Source organism: Anabrus simplex, chromosome 1 (assembly GCF_040414725.1).
Source record: "Anabrus simplex isolate iqAnaSimp1 chromosome 1, ASM4041472v1, whole genome shotgun sequence".
NCBI lineage: Eukaryota > Metazoa > Arthropoda > Insecta > Orthoptera > Tettigoniidae > Anabrus > Anabrus simplex.
In genome coordinates, this window is record NC_090265.1 from 415,727,212 (window position 1) to 415,746,359 (window position 19,148).

Sequence of the window (19,148 nt, forward strand, 5' to 3'; positions counted from 1 at the left end):
ATCTTTAAAATCTACCTCTTAATTTTGTAAATTAAAATTTCTCTCCATGTAGTCACCTCCAAAGTATAGGCTTAGCCTCTGTAACACGGGCCATAAGCCCACATAGGGTTTTAATGATGTTCTGGTGAATTCCAAAGGAGTGCAAGTGTTCGCCTCTGAACATTTTAATTTTCGGCCAGTAACTTTAACCTTTTCTTTCATAACTAAGGCTACGTAGAATGGGCACTTATTGCCCCTGTTAAAGTTCACTATTTTCATTCTACTTTCCAATGTAATTTCTACTGTTGAGCAAATAAGACAGTGTCTACTGTTGAGCAAATAGGACAGTGTCTACTGTTGAGCAAATAATAAGACAGTGTATACTTGAGCAAATAAAACAGTGTATACTTGAGCAAATAGGACAGTGTCTACTGTTGAGCAAATAGGACAGTGTCTACTGTTGAGCAAGTAAGACAGTGTCCACTGTTCAGCAAATAAGACAGTGTATACTTGAGCAAATAAGACAGTGTATACTTGAGGGAATAAGACAGTGTATACTTGAGCAAATAAGACAGTGTATACTTGAGGGAATAAGACAGTGTATACTTGAGCAAATAAGACAGTGTATACTTGAGCAAATAAAACAGCGTCTACTGTTGAGCAAACAAGACAGTGTCTACTGTTGAGCAAATAAGACAGCATCTACTTGAGCAAGTAAGACAGTGTCCACTGTTCAGCAAATAAGACAGTGTCTACTTGAGCAAATAAGACAGTGTATACTGTTGAGCAATTAAGACAGTGACTACTTCTGAGCAAATAAGACAGTGTCTACTTGAGCAAATGACAGTGTATACTGTTGAGCAAATAAGACAGTGTCTACTGTTGAGCAAATAAGACAGCGTCTACTTGAGCAAATAAGACAGTGTCTACTGTTGAGCAAATAAGACAGTATCTACTTGAGCAAATAAGACAGTGTCTACTGTTGAGCAAATAAGACAGTGTCTACTGTTGAGCAATTAAGACAGTGACTACTTCTGAGCAAATAAGACAGCGTCTACTTGAGCAAATAAGACAGTGTCTACTGTTGAGCAAATAAGACAGTATCTACTTGAGCAAATAAGACAGTGTCTACTGTTGAGCAAATAAGACAGTGTCTACTGTTGAGCAATTTAGACAGTGACTACTTCTGAGCAAATAAGACAGCGTCTACTTGAGCAAATAAGACAGTGTCTACTGTTGAGCAAATAAGACAGTGTCTACTGTTGAGCAAATAAGACAGCGTCTACTTGAGCAAATAAGACAGTGTCTACTGTTGAGCAAATAAGACAGTATCTACTTGAGCAAATAAGACAGTGTCTACTGTTGAGCAAATAAGACAGTGTCTACTGTTGAGCAATTAAGACAGTGACTACTTCTGAGCAAATAAGACAGCGTCTACTTGAGCAAATAAGACAGTGTCTACTGTTGAGCAAATAAGACAGTATCTACTTGAGCAAAAAAGACAGTGTCTACTGTTGAGCAAATAAGACAGTGTCTAGTTGAGCAAATAAGACAGTGTCTACTGTTGAGCAAATAAGACAGCGTCTACTTGAGCAAATAAGACAGTGTCTACTGTTGAGCAAATAAGACAGTATCTACTTGAGCAAATAAGACAGTGTCTACTGTTGAGCAAATAAGACAGTGTCTACTTGAGCAAATAAGACAGTGACTACTTCTGAGCAAATAACACAGTGCCTACTGTTGAGCAAATAAGACAGTATCTACTTGAGCAAATGACAGTGTATACTGTTGAGCAAATAAGACAGTGTCTACTGCTGAGCAAATAAGACAGCGTCTACTTGAGCAAATTAGACAGTGTCTACTTGAGCAAATAAGACAGTGTCTACTGTTGAGCAATTAAGACAGTGTCTACTTGAGCAAATGACAGTGTATACTGTTGAGCAAATAAGACAGTGTCTACTTGAGCAAATAAGACAGTGTCTAGTTGAGCAAATAAGACAGTGTCTACTGTTGAGCAAAGAAGACAGTGCCTACTTGAGCAAATAAGACAGTGTCTACTGTTGAGCAAATAAGACAGTGTCTACTTGAGCAAATAAGACAGTGTATACTGTTGAGCAAATACGACAGTGTCTACTTTAGCAAATAAGACAGTGTCTACTGTTGAGCAAATAAGACAGTGTCTACTTGAGCAAATAAGACATGTCTACTGTTGCGGAAATAAGACAGTGTCTACTTGAGCAAATAAGACAGTGCCTACTGTTGGGCAAATAAGACAGTGTCTAATTGAGCAAATAAGACAGTGTCTAGTTGAGCAAAGAAGACAGTGTCTACTGTTGAGCAAATAAGACAGTGTCTACTTGAGCAAATAAGACAGTGTCTACTGTTGAGCAAATACGACAGTGTCTACTTGAGCAAATAAGACAGTGACTACTTGAGCAAATAACACAGTGTCTACTTGAGCAAATAAGACATGTCTACTGTTGAGAAATAAGACAGTGTCTACTTGAGCAAATAAGACAGTGTCTACTGTTGAGCAAATAAGACAGTGTCTACTTGAGCAAATAAGAGAGTGTCTACTGTTGAGCAAATAAGACAGTGTCTACTTGAGCAAATAAGACAGTGTCTACTGTTGAGCAAATAAGACAGTGTCTACTTGAGCAAATAACAGTGTATACTGTTGAGCAAATAAGACAGTGTCTACTTGAGCAAATAAGACAGTATCTAGTTGAGCAAATAAGAAAGTGTCTACTGTTGAGCAAATAAGCCAGTATCTACTTGAGAAAATGACAGTGTCTACTAGAGCAAATAAGACAGTGTCCACTTGAGCAAATAAGACAGTGTCTACTTGAGCAAATAAGACAGTGTCTACTGTTGAGCAAATAAGACAGTGTCTACTTGAGCAAATAAGACAGTGACTACTGCTGAGCAAATAAGTCAGTGCCTACTGTTGAGCAAATAAGACAGTGTCTACTTGAGCAAATAACAGTGTATACTGTTGTGCAAATAAGACAGTGTCTAGTTGAGCAAATAAGACAGTGTCTACTGTTGAGCAAATAAGACTGTGTCTACATGAGCAAATAACAGTGTATACTGTTGAGCAAATAAGACAGTGTCTACTTGAGCACATAAGACAGTGTCTACTGTTGAGCAAATAAGACAGTGCCTACTTGAGCAAATAAGACAGTGTCTACTGTTGAGCAAATAAGACAGTGTCTACTTGAGCAAATAACAGTGTATAATGTTGAGCAAATAAGACAGTGTCTACTTGAGCAAATAAGACCGTGTCTAGTTGAGCAAATAAGAAAGTGTCTACTGTTGAGCAAATAAGACAGTATCTACTTGAGAGAATGACAGTGTCTACTTGAGCAAATAAGACAGTGTCCACTGTTGAGCAAATAAGACAGTGTCTACTTGAGCAAATAAGACAGTGACTAATGCTGAGCAAATAAGACAGTGCCTACTATAGAGCAAATAAAACAGTATCTACTTGAGCAAATGACAGTGTATACTGTTGAGTAAATAAGACAGCGTCACTTGAGCAAATAAGACAGTGTCTAGTTGAGCAAATAAGATCGTGTCTACTGTTGAGCAAATAAGACAGTGTCTACTGTTGAGCAAATATGACAGTGTCTACTTGAGCAAATAAGACAGTGTCTACTGTTGAGCAAATAAGACAGTGTCTACTTGAGCAAATGAGACAGTGACTACTGCTGAGCAAATAAGACAGTGTCTACTTGAGCAAATAAGACAGTGTCTACTGTTGAGCAAATAAGACAGTGAATACTTGAGCAAATAAAACAGTGTCTACTTGAGCAAATAAGACATGTCTACTGTTGAGGAAATAAGACAGTGTCTACTTGAGCAAATAAGACAGTGTCTACTTGAGCAAATAAGACAGTGTCTACTGTTGAGCAAATAAGACAGTGTCTACTTGAGCAAATAAGACAGTGTCTACTGTTGAGCAAATAAGACAGTGTCTACTTGAGCAAATGAGACAGTGACTACTGCTGAGCAAATAAGACAGTGCCTACTGTTGAGCAAATAAGACAGTATCTACTGTTGAGCAAATAAGACAGTGTCTACTGCTGAGCAAATAAGACAGTATCTACTGTTGAGCAAATAAGACAGTGTCTACTGTTGAGCAAATAAGACAGTATCTACTGTTGAGCAAATGAGACAGTGACTACTGCTGAGCAAATAAGACAGTGTCTACTTGAGCAAATAACAGTGTATACTGTTGTGCAAATAAGACAGTGTCTAGTTGAGCAAATAAGACAGTATCTACTTGAGCAAATAACAGTGTATACTGTTGTGCAAATAAGACAGTGTCTAGTTGAGCAAATAAGACAGTGTCTACTTGAGCAAATAACAGTGTATACTGTTGTGCAAATAAGACAGTGTCTAGTTGAGCAAATAAGACAGTGTCTACTGTTGAGCAAATAAGAGAGTGTCTACTTGAGCAAATAAGACAGTGTCTACTGTTGAGCAAATAAGACAGTGTCTACTTGAGCAAATAACAGTGTATACTGTTGAGCAAATAAGACAGTGTCTACTTGAGCAAATAAGACAGTGTCTACTTGAACAAATAAGACAGTGTCTACTGTTTTTAGCAAATAAGACAGTGTCTACTTGAGCAAATAAGACAGTGCCTACTGTTGAGCAAATAAGACAGTATCTACTTGAGCAAATAACAGTGTATACTGTTGAGCAAATAACAGTGTATACTGTTGAGCAAATAAGACAGTGTCTACTTGAGCAAATAAGACAGTGTCTAGTTGAGCAAATAAGACAGTATCTACTTGAGAAACTGACAGTGTCTACTTGAGCAAATAAGACAGTGACTACTGTTGAGCAAATAAGACAGTGTCTAGTTGATCAAATAAGACAGTGTCTACTGTTGAGCAAATAAGAGTGTCTACTTGAGCAAATAAGACAGTGTCTACTGTTGAGCAAGTAAGACAGTGTCTACTTGAGCAAATAAGACAGTGTCTAGTTGAGCAAATAATACAGTGTCTACTTGAGCAAATAAGGCAGTGTCTACTGTTGAGCAAATTAGAGTGTCTACTTGAACAAACAAGACAGTATCTACTTGAGCAAATGACAGTGTATGCTGTTGAGCAAATAAGACAGTGCCTACTTGAGCAAATAAGACAGTGTCTAGTTGAGCAAATAAGAAAGTGTCTACTGTTGAGCAAATAAGACAGTATCTACTTGAGCAAATGACAGTGTATACTGTTGAGCAAATAAGACAGTGTCTACTTGAGCAAATAAGACAGTGTCTACTGTTGAGCAAATAAGACAGTGTCTACTGTTGAGCAAATAAGACAGTGTCTACTTGAGCATATAAGACAGTGTCTACTGTTGAGCAAATAAGACAGTGTCTACTTGAGCAAATAACAGTGTATACTGTTGAGCAAATAAGACAGTGTCTACTTGAGCAAATAAGACAGTGTCTAGTTGAGCAAATAAGAAAGTGTCTACTGTTGAGCAAATAAGACAGTATCTACTTGAGAGAATGACAGTGTCTACTTGAGCAAATAAGACAGTGTCTACTTGAGCAAATAAGACAGTGTCTACTGTTGAGCAAATAAGACAGTGTCTACTTGAGCAAATAAGACAGTGTCTACTTGAGCAAATGACAGTGTATACTGTTGAGCAAATAAGACAGCGTCACTTGAGCAAATACAGTGTCTAGTTGAGCAAATAAGACAGTGTCTACTGTTGAGCACATAAGACAGTGTCTACTGTTGAGCAAATACAACAGTGTCTACTTTAGCAAATAAGACAGTGACTACTTGAGCAAATAAAACAGTGTCTACTTGAGCAAATAAGACATGTCTACTGTTGAGGAAATAAGACAGTGTCTATTTGAGCAAATAAGACAGTGTCTACTTGAACAAATAAGACAGTGTCTACTGTTGAGCAAATAAGACAGTGTCTACTTGAGCAAATAAGACAGTGCCTACTGTTGAGCAAATAAGACAGTATCTACTTGAGCAAATAACAGTGTATACTGTTGAGCAAATAACAGTGTATACTGTTGAGCAAATAAGACAGTGTCTACTTGAGCAAATAAGACAGTGTCTAGTTGAGCAAATAAGACAGTATCTACTTGAGAAAATGACAGTGTCTACTTGAGCAAATAAGACAGTGACTACTGTTGAGCAAATAAGACAGTGTCTAGTTGATCAAATAAGACAGTGTCTACTGTTGAGCAAATAAGAGTGTCTACTTGAGCAAATAAGACAGTGTCTACTGTTGAGCAAGTAAGACAGTGTCTACTTGAGCAAATAAGACAGTGTCTAGTTGAGCAAATAATACAGTGTCTACTTGAGCAAATAAGGCAGTGTCTACTGTTGAGCAAATTAGAGTGTCTACTTGAACAAATAAGACAGTATCTACTTGAGCAAATGACAGTGTATGCTGTTGAGCAAATAAGACAGTGCCTACTTGAGCAAATAAGACAGTGTCTAGTTGAGCAAATAAGAAAGTGTCTACTGTTGAGCAAATAAGACAGTATCTACTTGAGCAAATGACAGTGTATACTGTTGAGCAAATAAGACAGTATCTACTTGAGCAAATAAGACAGTGTCTACTTGAGCAAATAAGACAGTGTCTACTGTTGAGCAAATAAGATCGTGTCTACTTGAGCAAATAAGACAGTGTCTACTGTTGAGCAAATAAGACGGTGTCTACTTGAGCAAATAAGACAGTATCCACTTGAGGAAATGACAGTGTATACTGTTGAGCAAATAAGACAGTGTCTACTTGAGCAAATAAGACAGTGTCTAGTTGATCAAATAAGACAGTGTCTACTGTTGAGCAAATAAGAGTGTCTACTTGAGCAAATAAGACAATGTCTACTGTTGAGCAAGTAAGACAGTGTCTACTTGAGCAAATCAGACAGTGACTACTTGAGCAAATAAGACAGTGTCTACTGTTGAGCAAATAAGACAGTGTCTAGTTGAGCAAATAAGACAGTGTCTACTTGAGCAAATAAGAAAGTGTCTACTGTTGAGCAAATAAGACAGTGTCTACATGAGCAAATGACAGTGTACACTGTTGAGCAAGTACGACAGTGTCTACTGTTGAGCAAATAAGACAGAGTCTACATGAGCAAATAAGACAGTGTCTACTTGAGCAAATAAGAAAGTGTATACTGTTGAGCAAATAAGACAGTGTCTACTTGAGCAAATAAGAAAGTGTCTACTGTTGAGCAAATAAGACAGTGACTACTTGAGCAAATGACAGTGTACACTGTTGAGCAAGTACGACAGTGTCTACTGTTGAGCAAATAAGACAGAGTCTACATGAGCAAATAAGACAGTGTCTACTTTAGCAAATAAGACAGTGCCCACTGTTGAGCAAATAAGACAGTATCTACTTGAGGAAATGACAGTGTATACTGTTGAGCAAATAAGACAGTGTCTACTTGAGCAAATAAGACAGTGTCTAGTTGATCAAATAAGACAGTGTCTACTGTTGAGCAAATAAGAGTGTCTACTTGAGCAAATAAGACAATGTCTACTGTTGAGCAAGTAAGACAGTGTCTACTTGAGCAAATCAGACAGTGACTACTTGAGCAAATAAGACAGTGTCTACTGTTGAGCAAATAAGACAGTGTCTAGTTGAGCAAATAAGAAAGTGTCTACTGTTGAGCAAATAAGACACTGTCTACTTGAGCAAATGACAGTGTATACTGATGAGGAAATAAGACAGTGTCTACTTGAGCAAATAAGACAGTGTCTACTTCAGCAAATAAAACAGTGTCTACTGTTGAGCAAATAAGACAGTGTCTACTTGAGCAAATAATACAGTGTCTACTGTTGAGCACATAAGACAGTGTCTACTGTTGAGCAAATAAGACAGTGTCTACTGTTGAGCAAATAAGACAGTGTCTACTTGAGCAAATAAGACAGTGTCTACTGTTGAGCAAATAAGACAATGTCTGCTGTTGAGCAAATAAGACATGTCTACTGTTGAGGAAATAAGACAGTGTCTACTTGAGCAAATAAGACAGTGTCTACTGTTGAGCAAATAAGACAGTGTCTACTGTTGAGCAATTAAGACAGTGTCTACTTGAGCAAATAAGACAGTGTCTACTGTTGAGCAAATAAGACAGTGTCTACTGTTGAGCAAATAAGACAGTGTCTACTTGAGCAAATAAGACAGTGTCTACTTGAGGAAATAAGACAGTGTCTACTGTTTAGCAAATAAGACAGTGTCTACTGTTGAGCAAATAAGACAGTGTCTACTTGAGCAAATAAGACAGTATCTACTTGAGCAAATGACAGTGTATACTGTTGAGCAAATAAGGCAGTGTCTACTGTTGAGCAAATAAGACAGTGTCTACTGTTGAGCAAATAAGACAGTGTCTACTGTTGAGCAAATAAGACAGTATCTACTTGAGCAAATGACAGTGTATACTGTTGAGCAAATAAGGCAGTGTCTACTTGAGCAAATAAGACGGTGTCTACTGTTGAGCAAATAAGACAGCGTCTACTGTTGAGCAAATAAGACAGTATCTACTTGAGGAAATAAGACAGTGTCTACTGTTGAGCAAATGACAGTGTATACTGTTGAGCAAATAAGACAGTGTCTACTTGAGCAAATAAGACAGTGTCTACTTGAGGAAATAAGACAGTGTCTACTGTTTAGCAAATAAGACAGTGTCTACTGTTGAGCAAATAAGACAGTGTCTACTTGAGCAAATAAGACAGTATCTACTTGAGCAAATGACAGTGTATACTGTTGAGCAAATAAGGCAGTGTCTACTTGAGCAAATAAGACAGTGTCTACTGTTGAGCAAATAAGACAGTGTATACTGTTGAGCAAATGACAGTGTATACTGTTGAGCAAATAAGACAGTGTATACTGTTGAGCAAATAAGACAGTGTCTACTGTTGAGCGAATAAGACAGTGTCTACTGTTGAGCAAATAAGACAGTATCTACTTGAGCAAATGACAGTGTATACTGTTGAGCAAATAAGACAGTGTCTACTGTTGAGCAAATAAGACAGTATCTACTTGAGGAAATAAGACAGTGTCTACTGTTGAGCAAATGACAGTGTATACTGTTGAGCAAATAAGACAGTGTCTACTGTTGAGCAAATAAGACAGTATCTACTTGAGCAAATGACAGTGTATACTGTTGAGCAAATAAGGCAGTGTCTACTGTTGAGCAAATAAGACAGTATCTACTTGAGCAAATGCCAGTGTATACTGTTGAGCAAATAAGACAGTGTCTACTGTTGAGCAAATAAGACAGCGTCTACTTGAGCAAATAAGACAGTGTCCACTGTTGTGCAAATGACAGTGTATACTGTTGAGCAAATAAGACAGTGTCTACTGTTGAGCAAATAAGACAGTGCCTACTTGAGCAAATAAGACAGTGTATAGTTGATCAGATAAGACAGTGTCTACTGTTGAGCAAATAAGAGTGTCTACTTGAGCAAATAAGACAGTGTCTACTGTTGAGCAAATAAGACAGTGTATAGTTGATCAGATAAGACAGTGTCTACTGTTGAGCAAATAAGAGTGTCTACTTGAGCTAATAAGTCAGTGACTACTTGAGCAAATAGGACAGTGTCCACTGTTGTGCAAATAAGACAGTGTCTACTTGAGCAAATAAGACAGTGTCTACTTGAGCAAATAAGAAAGTGTCTACTGTTGAGCAAATAAGACAGTGTCTACTTGAGCTAATAAGTCAGTGACTACTTGAGCAAATAGGACAGTGTCCACTGTTGTGCAAATAAGACAGTGTCTACTTGAGCAAATAAGACAGTGTCTACTTGAGCAAATAAGAAAGTGTCTACTGTTGAGCAAATAAGACAGTGTCTACTTGAGCAAATGACGGTGTATACTGTTGAGCAAATAAGACAGTGTCTACTTGAGCAAATAAGACAGTGTATATTTGAGCATATAAGAAAGTGTCTACTGTTGAGGAAATAAGACAGTATCTACTTGAGATAATGACAGTGTATACTGTTGAGCAAATAAGACAGTGTCTACTTGAGCAAATAAGGCAGTGACTACTTGAGCAAATAGGACAGTGTCCACTGTTGTGCAAATAAGACAGTGTCTACTTGAGCAAATAAGACAGTGTCTACTTGAGCAAATAAGAAAGTGTCTACTGTTGAGCAAATAAGACAGTGTCTACTTGAGCTAATAAGTCAGTGACTACTTGAGCAAATAGGACAGTGTCCACTGTTGTGCAAGTAAGACAGTGTCTACTTGAGCAAATAAGACAGTGTGTACTTGAGCAAATAAGAAAGTGTCTACTGTTGAGCAAATAAGACAGTGTCTACTTGAGCAAATGACGGTGTATACTGTTGAGCAAATAAGACAGTGTCTACTTGAGCAAATAAGACAATGTCTATTTGAGCAAATAAGACAGTGTCTACTGTTGAGCAAATAAGACAGTGTCTACTTGAGCAAATAATACAGTGTTTACTGTTGAGCAAATAAGACAGTGTTTACTGTTGAGGAAATAAGACAGTGTCTACTTTAGCGAATAAGACAGTGTCTACTGTTGAGCAAATAAGACAGTGTCTACTGGTGGCAAATAAGACAGTATCTACTTGAGCATATTACAGTGTATACTGTTGAGCAAATAAGACAGTGTCTACTTGAGCAAATAAGACAGTGTCTACTTGAGCAAATAAGACAGTGTCTACTGTTGAGCAAATAAGACAGTATCTACTTGAGCAAATGACAGTGTCTACTGTTGAGCACATAAGACAGTGTCTACTGTTGAGCAAATAAAACAGTGTCTACTTGAGCAAATAAGACAGTGTTTACTGTTGAGCAAATAAGACAGTGTTTACTGTTGAGCAAATAAGACAGTGTCTACTTTAGCGAATAAGACAGTGTCTACTGTTGAGCAAATAAGACAGTGTCTACTGGTGGCAAATAAGACAGTATCTACTTGAGCATATTACAGTGTATACTGTTGAGCAAATAAGACAGTGTCTACTTGAGCAAATAAGACAGTGTCTACTTGAGCAAATAAGACAGTGTCTACTTGAGCAAATAAGACAGTGTCTACTTGAGGAAATAAGACAGTGTCTAGTTGAGCAAATAAGACAGTGTCTACTGTTGAGCAAATAAGACAGTGTCTACTTGAGCAAATAAGACAGTGTCTACTGTTGAGCAAAGAAGACAGTGTCTACTGTTGAGGAAATAAGACATGTCTACTGTTGAGGAAATAAGACAGTGTCTATTTGAGCAAATAAGACAGTGTCTACTTGAACAAATAAGACAGTGTCTACTGTTGAGCAAATAAGACAGTGTCTACTTGTGCAAATAAGACAGTGCCTACTGTTGAGCAAATAAGACAGTATCTACTTGAGCAAATAACAGTGTATACTGTTGAGGAAATATGACAGTGTCTACTGTTGAGCAAAGAAGACAGTGTCTACTTGAGCAAATAAGACAGTGACTACTGTTGGTTTTTGTTAAATGTAGGTTGTGCCTTTAATAGGCTTGGAACTTGTAAATGTTGGAGAATAGTCTCCTAGAGTGTAATTGTGTGGAACAAAGACGCTGTTTTTCAACTATTGTAAATTCTGGAACTCAAACTCCTTGAGTACTGATTAAAGGGAGCAGTAGTGCTCTTGTAATATTTGTAACTGGGGAGCTTCAAGCTCATGTTGTTATTTAATGTTGTTCTAGGAGTTTCTAACATTGTTCTCGAGCTCACGAGCTGGACTTTTGTACCTGAATATTTGTTATTACTTAGCAAAGTTTAAAATTTGGAAAAAAGGAAAAGGAGGAAATAAAATGACTAATTTCAAAGTTTTTATTTAAAATTCGATCTTTTCTCTATCCACCCATCCATGCCCGCACCTCTGTACACCACGGTATTCCCGTACAATCATGATTATTAGTCGTTTAGCTTCGCCGATATCTTAACGTAAAGATATTGCTACTTAACTGTATGCAACCCTCTAAGTACAGGATGTATTGCGGGCTAGGGCAAGCCTTCGCCAGCAATTATTGGAGTGATGATTTAATGTTGTTGTTTGTCCAACCCTTGTCCCGTTTCTCTACGGGTCGGGTATGAGGTGAGGTGAGATGAATCTGTCGTGGTGGGTTTTTATGTCCGGATGCCCTTGCTGACGCCAACCTCATCAGAGGAGTTAATGAGATGAAATGAATGACGTGAGCATGTAGCCTACGCCTGTCGAATAGTACCGAGGGGTCTGCTCAAATCTTTACGTCCCCATCCGACGGACAAATCGCCAGCAACAGCGTCATATGCCCTCACCAATATGAGCACTGCGGAGAGGTTTGGAATTTAATCCAGGCGTTTGGCACGCAGTCTAGTGGTTAGAAATTGTATACCACCACCTCCCATACCCTACCGGCCAATATTCTGATGGTGAAAACTTTTTCGACCAACGGGACTCGAACCGGCTAACCTCCGTGTCAGACCGTTTAGTCTTCAACGCCTTAACGATCATGGCCACCAGGCGGGTCGGAGTGATGAGTTAATGATTTGATTTAATGATTGCTCAAAGTTGACTTAGAGACCTGTCACTGTCTGATGATTCACTGGCAGAGAATAAAAAAAGGAACGAAACAAATCAGCCTCCAGTAGAACGGCTTGACGGACTGCACAAAGCTGTTTTTTTTTTTTTTTTTTTTTTTTGCTAGTTGTTTTACGTCGCACCGACACAGATAGGTCTTACGGCGGCGATGGGACAGGAAAGGGCTAGGAGTGGGAAGGAAGCGGCCGCGGCCTTAATTAAGGTACAGCCCCATTTGGCTGGTGTGAAAATGGGAAACCACGGAAAACCATTTTCAGGGCTGCCGACAGTGGGGTTCGAACCTACTATCTCCCGAATACTGGATACTGGCCGCACTTAAGCGAACAAAGCTGTTTTAGTATACTTTTAATATGTAGATATAAATGGCTAGATGTATCAATGGTACGGGAAAATTGTTAAATATTAGTATTGTTTTATTAGTATTACAGTTTGTGCCTATGACATGTTGCATTTCCCTTCCCCGTTCAACTTGATATATTCACTCCTCTCCCCGTAGGTGACTGGATTCAACACGGGGTAGAAGATATCGTGGATGTATTATATTCTTCATCCATTAAGAGGAAATCAGGAATTGATTGACGAAATGTCCGCCTCTGTGGTGTAGTGGTTAGTGTGATTAGCTGCAATCCTCGGAGGCCCGGGTTCGATTCCCGGCTCTGCCACGAAATTTTAAAAAGTGGTACGAGGGCTGGAACGGGGTTCACTCAGCCTCGGGAGGTCAACTGAGTAGAGGGGGGTTCGATTCCCTCCTCATCCATCCTCGAAGTGGTTTTTCGTGGTTTCCCTCTTCTCCTCCAGGCAAATGCCGGGATGGTACCTAACTTAAGGCCACTGCCGCTTCCTTCCCTCTTACTTGTCTATCTCTTCCCAGCTTCCCATCCCCCGACATGGCCCCTTCTCAGCATAGCAGGTGAGGCCGCCTGGGCGAGGCACTGGTCATTTTCCCCAGTTGTATCCCCGACCCAAAGTCTCACGCTCCAGGACACTGCCCTTGAAGCGGTAGAGGTAGGATCCCTCGCTGAGTCCGAAGGAAAAACCAACCCTGGAGGGTAAACAGAGTAAGAAGAAGAAGAAGAAGCTATAAATATATTTTCCTATTTTCACGCAGGTAAATTATGGAGTATACCTTATTTAAGGCCACGGACGCTTCTTTCCCAGTCCTAGCGCTATCCCATCCAATCGTCGCCATCTGAGTCGGTGCAACATAAAACCGATAGCAAAATTCGTTCTATGACAGCATAAGAGAACTACTGGTAAGAGATTCTATCTCAGATTACGGCGACCTGGGCTAATAATTTGAGTGTGCCCGCACCCCTTTCCTCAGCCAATTTCTTCAAGTCCATTATTGACAAATACAGTACTGTGAGAGAAAGAGTGCTTATCCCAAATCTAGTCTGTCAACATCCACAGAGTAGAAAGGTACACAGCTGTGGCGGCTGTTTATGAGCTCACTAATTAATCTTATTTAACTCAAGTTGCCATTTCCTGATGGATGCAGTACTTTTCCATCCATCTATTGGCACAGGCAAGAGCAAAGTGTAGCTTTCACCCAAGTCGCAGCCTCATCCATGGCTATGACAATATGGAAGATGCTGGGGTACGGGTGATGCTAAGTAATGACATTAGAGCACGACCAGTGTGTCTGAGTGTTATGAAAGGTGTTGCTCATAGGGTTAGTCGTGCTGCAATAACATTTTCTTCCCCAGTGAGGAAAGCAATGGCAAGTTACCTCACTCCTCATCTTGCCTCGTACACCTCATTTTGTTGCTACTATTAGTTTTCATGGTTTTCCTATAACCGTACAACCATTGGTGGTGCTATTTGAGGATCTGACCTAACAGACAACTCAAGAAAACTCGTTTTCGAACTGTGGGCTAATAAACGAAATGGGGCAAATATTCGAAGCATTCTCTTCGTAACTAGCGGCGTTGAGTTGAGTAGGCTTACGTTTGACGAATAAGAGCTGAAATGATCCAGGCTAGTGGAAGCTGTGTAGAGGAAACTACTGTTTGCCATCATTGCTGTAATTTGCCACTGTAAGAAATGCACGTCGCTTTTCGCAGGAGATTGAGTTGTATGGTAAGAATAATTGTGAACTTAATGGGCGTGTTTTATCATTTCTTTCGTTGTACTTGTTGCAACACGGTGAGCTTTTAAAGAGGCCTTTTTTTTTGTTAGAACTCTAGAGGAGAATGTAGAAATAAAATAGTTGGGTAGGCCTACTTCAGTATAACTGAGTAGGCCTAAGTTTACTGTTATTATTATTATTATTGTTAGTAGTAGTAATTTCTGATATGTGTGTATACGCTTGCTTTTTACACTTAGGTTGACTATTTAAAACTAGTGCAGCATCTTCTTTGCACGAACCGCATTGAAATACAGTATTGACCAACGAGCTAGAAAGTACACTATTGAATGGTTAGCATGTCTGCTTCAGCGTTCTGGCTGGTACCAAGGTGAAATAGCTATGCCATGGTTTAAGTGCCCGACATAATAGTTTAGTTCATTTATAGTGAGTTACGTTTAATAGATTAGATCGAATAAATTAAGTGCATACATTATGCCGCCTGTGTGTGCGGCATACAGCTGCACAAATCATAGAAAATGCACAAAGGATGTATCACATTTCAAATAAGTTTATAGAAAAGTACACAGATGTTGGTGATCAGTTGAATTGTTTTCGCTGTTTCTTTTCTTGTAGATTCCCTTTGAAAAAATGAGGAACTAACGAAACAGTGAAACATGATATACGATATCCTGCCTGGCAGAGTGGCTCAGACAGTAGAGCCCAAGTTGGCATTTAGTATCCTCACCCAGTTAAATGTATTTGAAGGTGCTAAAATACGACAGCCTTGTGTCGGTAGATACCGGCACGTAAAAGAACTCCTGCGGAACAAATTTCCGCAACCTTGGCGTCTCCGGAAACCATAGAAGTAGTTGGCAGAACGAAAAGCCAATAACATTATTTAATACTAAATGGTATCCTTCAGATCAGAGTTCCCCGAGTTGACAGTATTTGGAAGATACATTTCTAGTGAACGATGATGATAGAAGACGAGCCATGCCTAGAATGCTTTAAATTTCCTAGTCACCTCATCATCTGGGCAAATGACGCGGAGTAATATGAAGAGTTGTCTACGCTGTTCGAGGCGTGTAGCTGTTTGTTTGTATTAAGGAGATAGTGTGTTCGAATCTCACTCTCGATAGCCTTCCTTCCTTTCTTCATTCATTCATTCATTCTTTCCATCCCAGTCCTAGCTGTAACCATAAGACGTGTGTGAGTTGGTGCGACGTAAGGCAATTAAAAAAGACTCGGCACTATCAAAATCTTCATAAAAAATGTGGAATTGAGTTATTCATGTAGATATAGCTAACATCATTAACGCAAAGAGGACGGTCCTGTCTGTGAATAATTATTTAAACGGTTTATTATGGAGCTACTTGTTTGTTTATTATTATTATTATTATTATTATTATTATTAATTATTTCCGGCATACAACTGCAAAAGTTGTAGAAAATACACAAAGGATGTATCATATTTCAAATGAGATTTTTATCATCAATCACACTATCCGTCACCATTGATCTGTATTTAGGGCGGACGCCCAAGTGGCAAATTCCCTATCAGTTGTTAGTCTTTTTCTTAGATAATTTCAAAGAAGTTGTAAATTTACCGCACATTTGGTAAATTTTTCCAGGTGCATCAGTTGTACGTAACTACATACTGCATAAAGAAGGAAAATCAACACATTTCCAGAATTACAAAAGAAATCACAATACAATGCTATTAAATACATTCAGCATTACAGTACTTAAAGAGAATGAAAATTTTCTAGAATACAGTATATACTTTCTGTAAATTATGATGATTATAGTCTGAATCCTTGGCTGAATAATCAGCGTGCTGCCCTTCGGTTCAGAGGACCCCGGGTACGAATTCCGACCGGGCTTGGGATTTTAACTCCGTATAGTTAATTCCTCCGGCTCTTTATATTATTATTACTATTATTAGTGTTATTATTCAAGTAATATGAACAATTTCTATCATAGTGCTACATTGTCTTATAATTACTATAATCATTATTATATCATTGCTTATTTTATTATGGACTATTTCAATACTACTATATTTTACTAGGTCAATTCTAAGTAATATGAATAATTTCTAATATTATTTTGTTCAAGGTTCTCTGTTCTATTATTTTTATTTCTCTGTAAGTACTGTAGTGCTGAATGTATTTAATAGCATTGTATTATAATTTCTTTTGTAATCCTGGAAATGTGTTGATTTACTTTCCTTATGCAGTATGTAATTACGAACAACTGATGCACCTTTGAATATTTACCTCTTGAAAACATTGTGTAATATTCTTTATTGCTGTCCTTTGTGTCCTTGCTTCATCACTACACCCACTATTTTTGTCTCTTAAAATATGGCAGACGCAGCGTTCAATTGGATTCAAATATGGCGGTGAAATAGCCACTCTATAGTCTTCTTTCTAGCTCGTTGGTACTGACCCTTAGGAAAGTAAACCATTACAGCTGCAACTCTGTATTGTTATCGGGGCAACGGGAAACTCACCTGTGCAGGTGGCGAAGATCTGTGTCCTCGAGCTGGCTAGCCCCATGTCTGCCCGTCAGTTGGTGTTCCTGGGGAGAAAGAACAATCACAATGCAAGGAAATCGTACGCAATACCAGAACGCTGTTGGAAAAGTTCAAATAACAATAAACTGGACTATTTTATGAATTGAAACCTGCCAGAATAAACATTTTGATCGACCCAACTTTCTGCTTCTTTAAGATGGACTGTCATGCCCAGTAAGAACTACCTCTTATTTCATTGAATACAGTACTTAATAAAATTAACTTATAATAGGGCGCCAGGAAATGTTCTCCGCAGCGCGTAGGTGCTGCTGTGCGAGGTTGCATCAGCAGTTAAGTTGGCAGCACGGCTGCTGCCGCTTGTATCAAAACAAACAAACAACAAACAGTAAACTTTTTACTCACCACAGCAATTCATAACAGTATGTTCACCAATCCTTTTTGGCAGGGACGTATTCTCCTTGAATGCAAGGCATTCACTGCATGCGTTATGATAACACAAAGAACTGTCTGATGTACGATTTTAGGTTGTTTTAAGTCAAATATTAACGATTTCATCTCTCAGAAGTTCAAAAGGTCCGCGCAACTGTACTAGTTCCGTTGCTTGACTACGTGTGGTGCTGGTGTAGTCTCGCCGTCTACTCCTCTAGGAAGAAAGAGACAGCATGGCGGAGTTAAGGATGCAAGGCATTCAATCTTAAAATTGCATTCGGTGGCAGACGTAGTTCTGAAACCCTCCGAACGATGTCGCTGCAATTGAAACTTGGTCAGAATTTGTCACCCCATACCCGTGCTACCCTCTGCCATCTGTTAGCAACTTGGAGAAAGTCGACATGTTTACAGCGAACGGGACCCACAGATTATCCCCCAGCGAGAACCCAACGTGACGAAACTGACCAATGCCACTGAGGTAACTTTCCTCCAGTGCTTCAGTTGTGGCTAACTAGTGAGTTAATTCATTGTGTGTTTTGCTGATTAGTGAGTTCATTCTGTGTGTGCTGTTCCTGTGCTATTCGTCGTTTTCGGTCTTTTATTATATTTTGCGCTTATTGTGGTATTAACGATGGATGAGTCTAAAACGGATATAATTGTAAATCAGTTTACTGGCCGTTCGTTTGATGAAAAGATTCAAATAGTTCAAGCCGGGAGACCTCTACCTTCCCTCGTATATTTCTTCTTTACCGGGCGAGTTGGCCGTGCGTGTAGAGGCGCGCGGCTGTGAGCTCACATCCGGGAGATAGTGAGTTCGAACCCCACTGTCGGCAGCCCTGAAGATGGTTTTCCGTTGTTTCCCATTTTCACACCAGGCAAATGCTAGGGCTGTACCTTAATTAAGGCCACGGCCGCTTCCTTCCAACTCCTAGGCCTTTCCTATCCCATCGTCGCCATAAGACCTATCTGTGTCGGTGCGACGTAAAGCCCGTAGCAAAAAATTCTTCTTCTTCTCCTTCTTAATCTGCTTACCCTCCAGGGTTGGCTTTTCCCTCGGCTTTTCGGACTCAGCGAGGGATCCCACCTGTACCGCCTCAAGGGCAGTGTCCTGGAGCTTCAGACTCTGCGTCGGGGACAAAACTGGGGAGGATGACCAGTACCTCGCCCAGGCGGCCTCACATGCTATGCTGAACAGGGGCCTTGCGGGGGATAGGAATATTGGAAGGGATAGACAAGGAAGAGGGAAGGAAGCGGCCGTGGCCTGAAGTTAGGTACCATCCCGGCATTTGCCTGGAGAAGTGGGAAACCACGGAAAACCACTTCCAGAATGGCTGAGGTGGGAATCGAACCCACCTCTACTCAGTTGACCTCCCGAGGCTGAGTGAACCCCGTTCCAGCCCTCGTACCACTTTTCAAATTTCGTGGCAGAGCCGGGAATCGAACCCGGACCTCCGGGGGTGGCAGCTAATCACACTAACCACTACACCACAGAGGCGGACTCTCGAAAATTTAAAAATAGAAAACAAGAATTGTGTACGCACGTTCAATCCAGGAACTTACAGTAAAACTGTTTGGCTCGAGT

The 19,148-nt window shown here is 39.6% G+C and overlaps 1 protein-coding gene across 2 annotated transcripts in view; it reads right to left on the minus strand.

Moving 5' to 3' along the window:
• The window catches only part of LOC136866742 (facilitated trehalose transporter Tret1), a 140,262-nt gene that overhangs the window by 100,814 nt on the left and 20,300 nt on the right, over nucleotides 1-19,148 (minus strand). For both annotated transcript variants that reach the window (XM_067143869.2, XM_067143853.2), the window contains exon 2: nucleotides 17,114-17,181. In XM_067143869.2, the coding sequence (XP_066999970.2) occupies nucleotides 17,114-17,159 (46 nt within the window). In that variant the 5' untranslated portion in view covers nucleotides 17,160-17,181. The remainder of the gene's footprint in view (nucleotides 1-17,113; nucleotides 17,182-19,148) is intronic.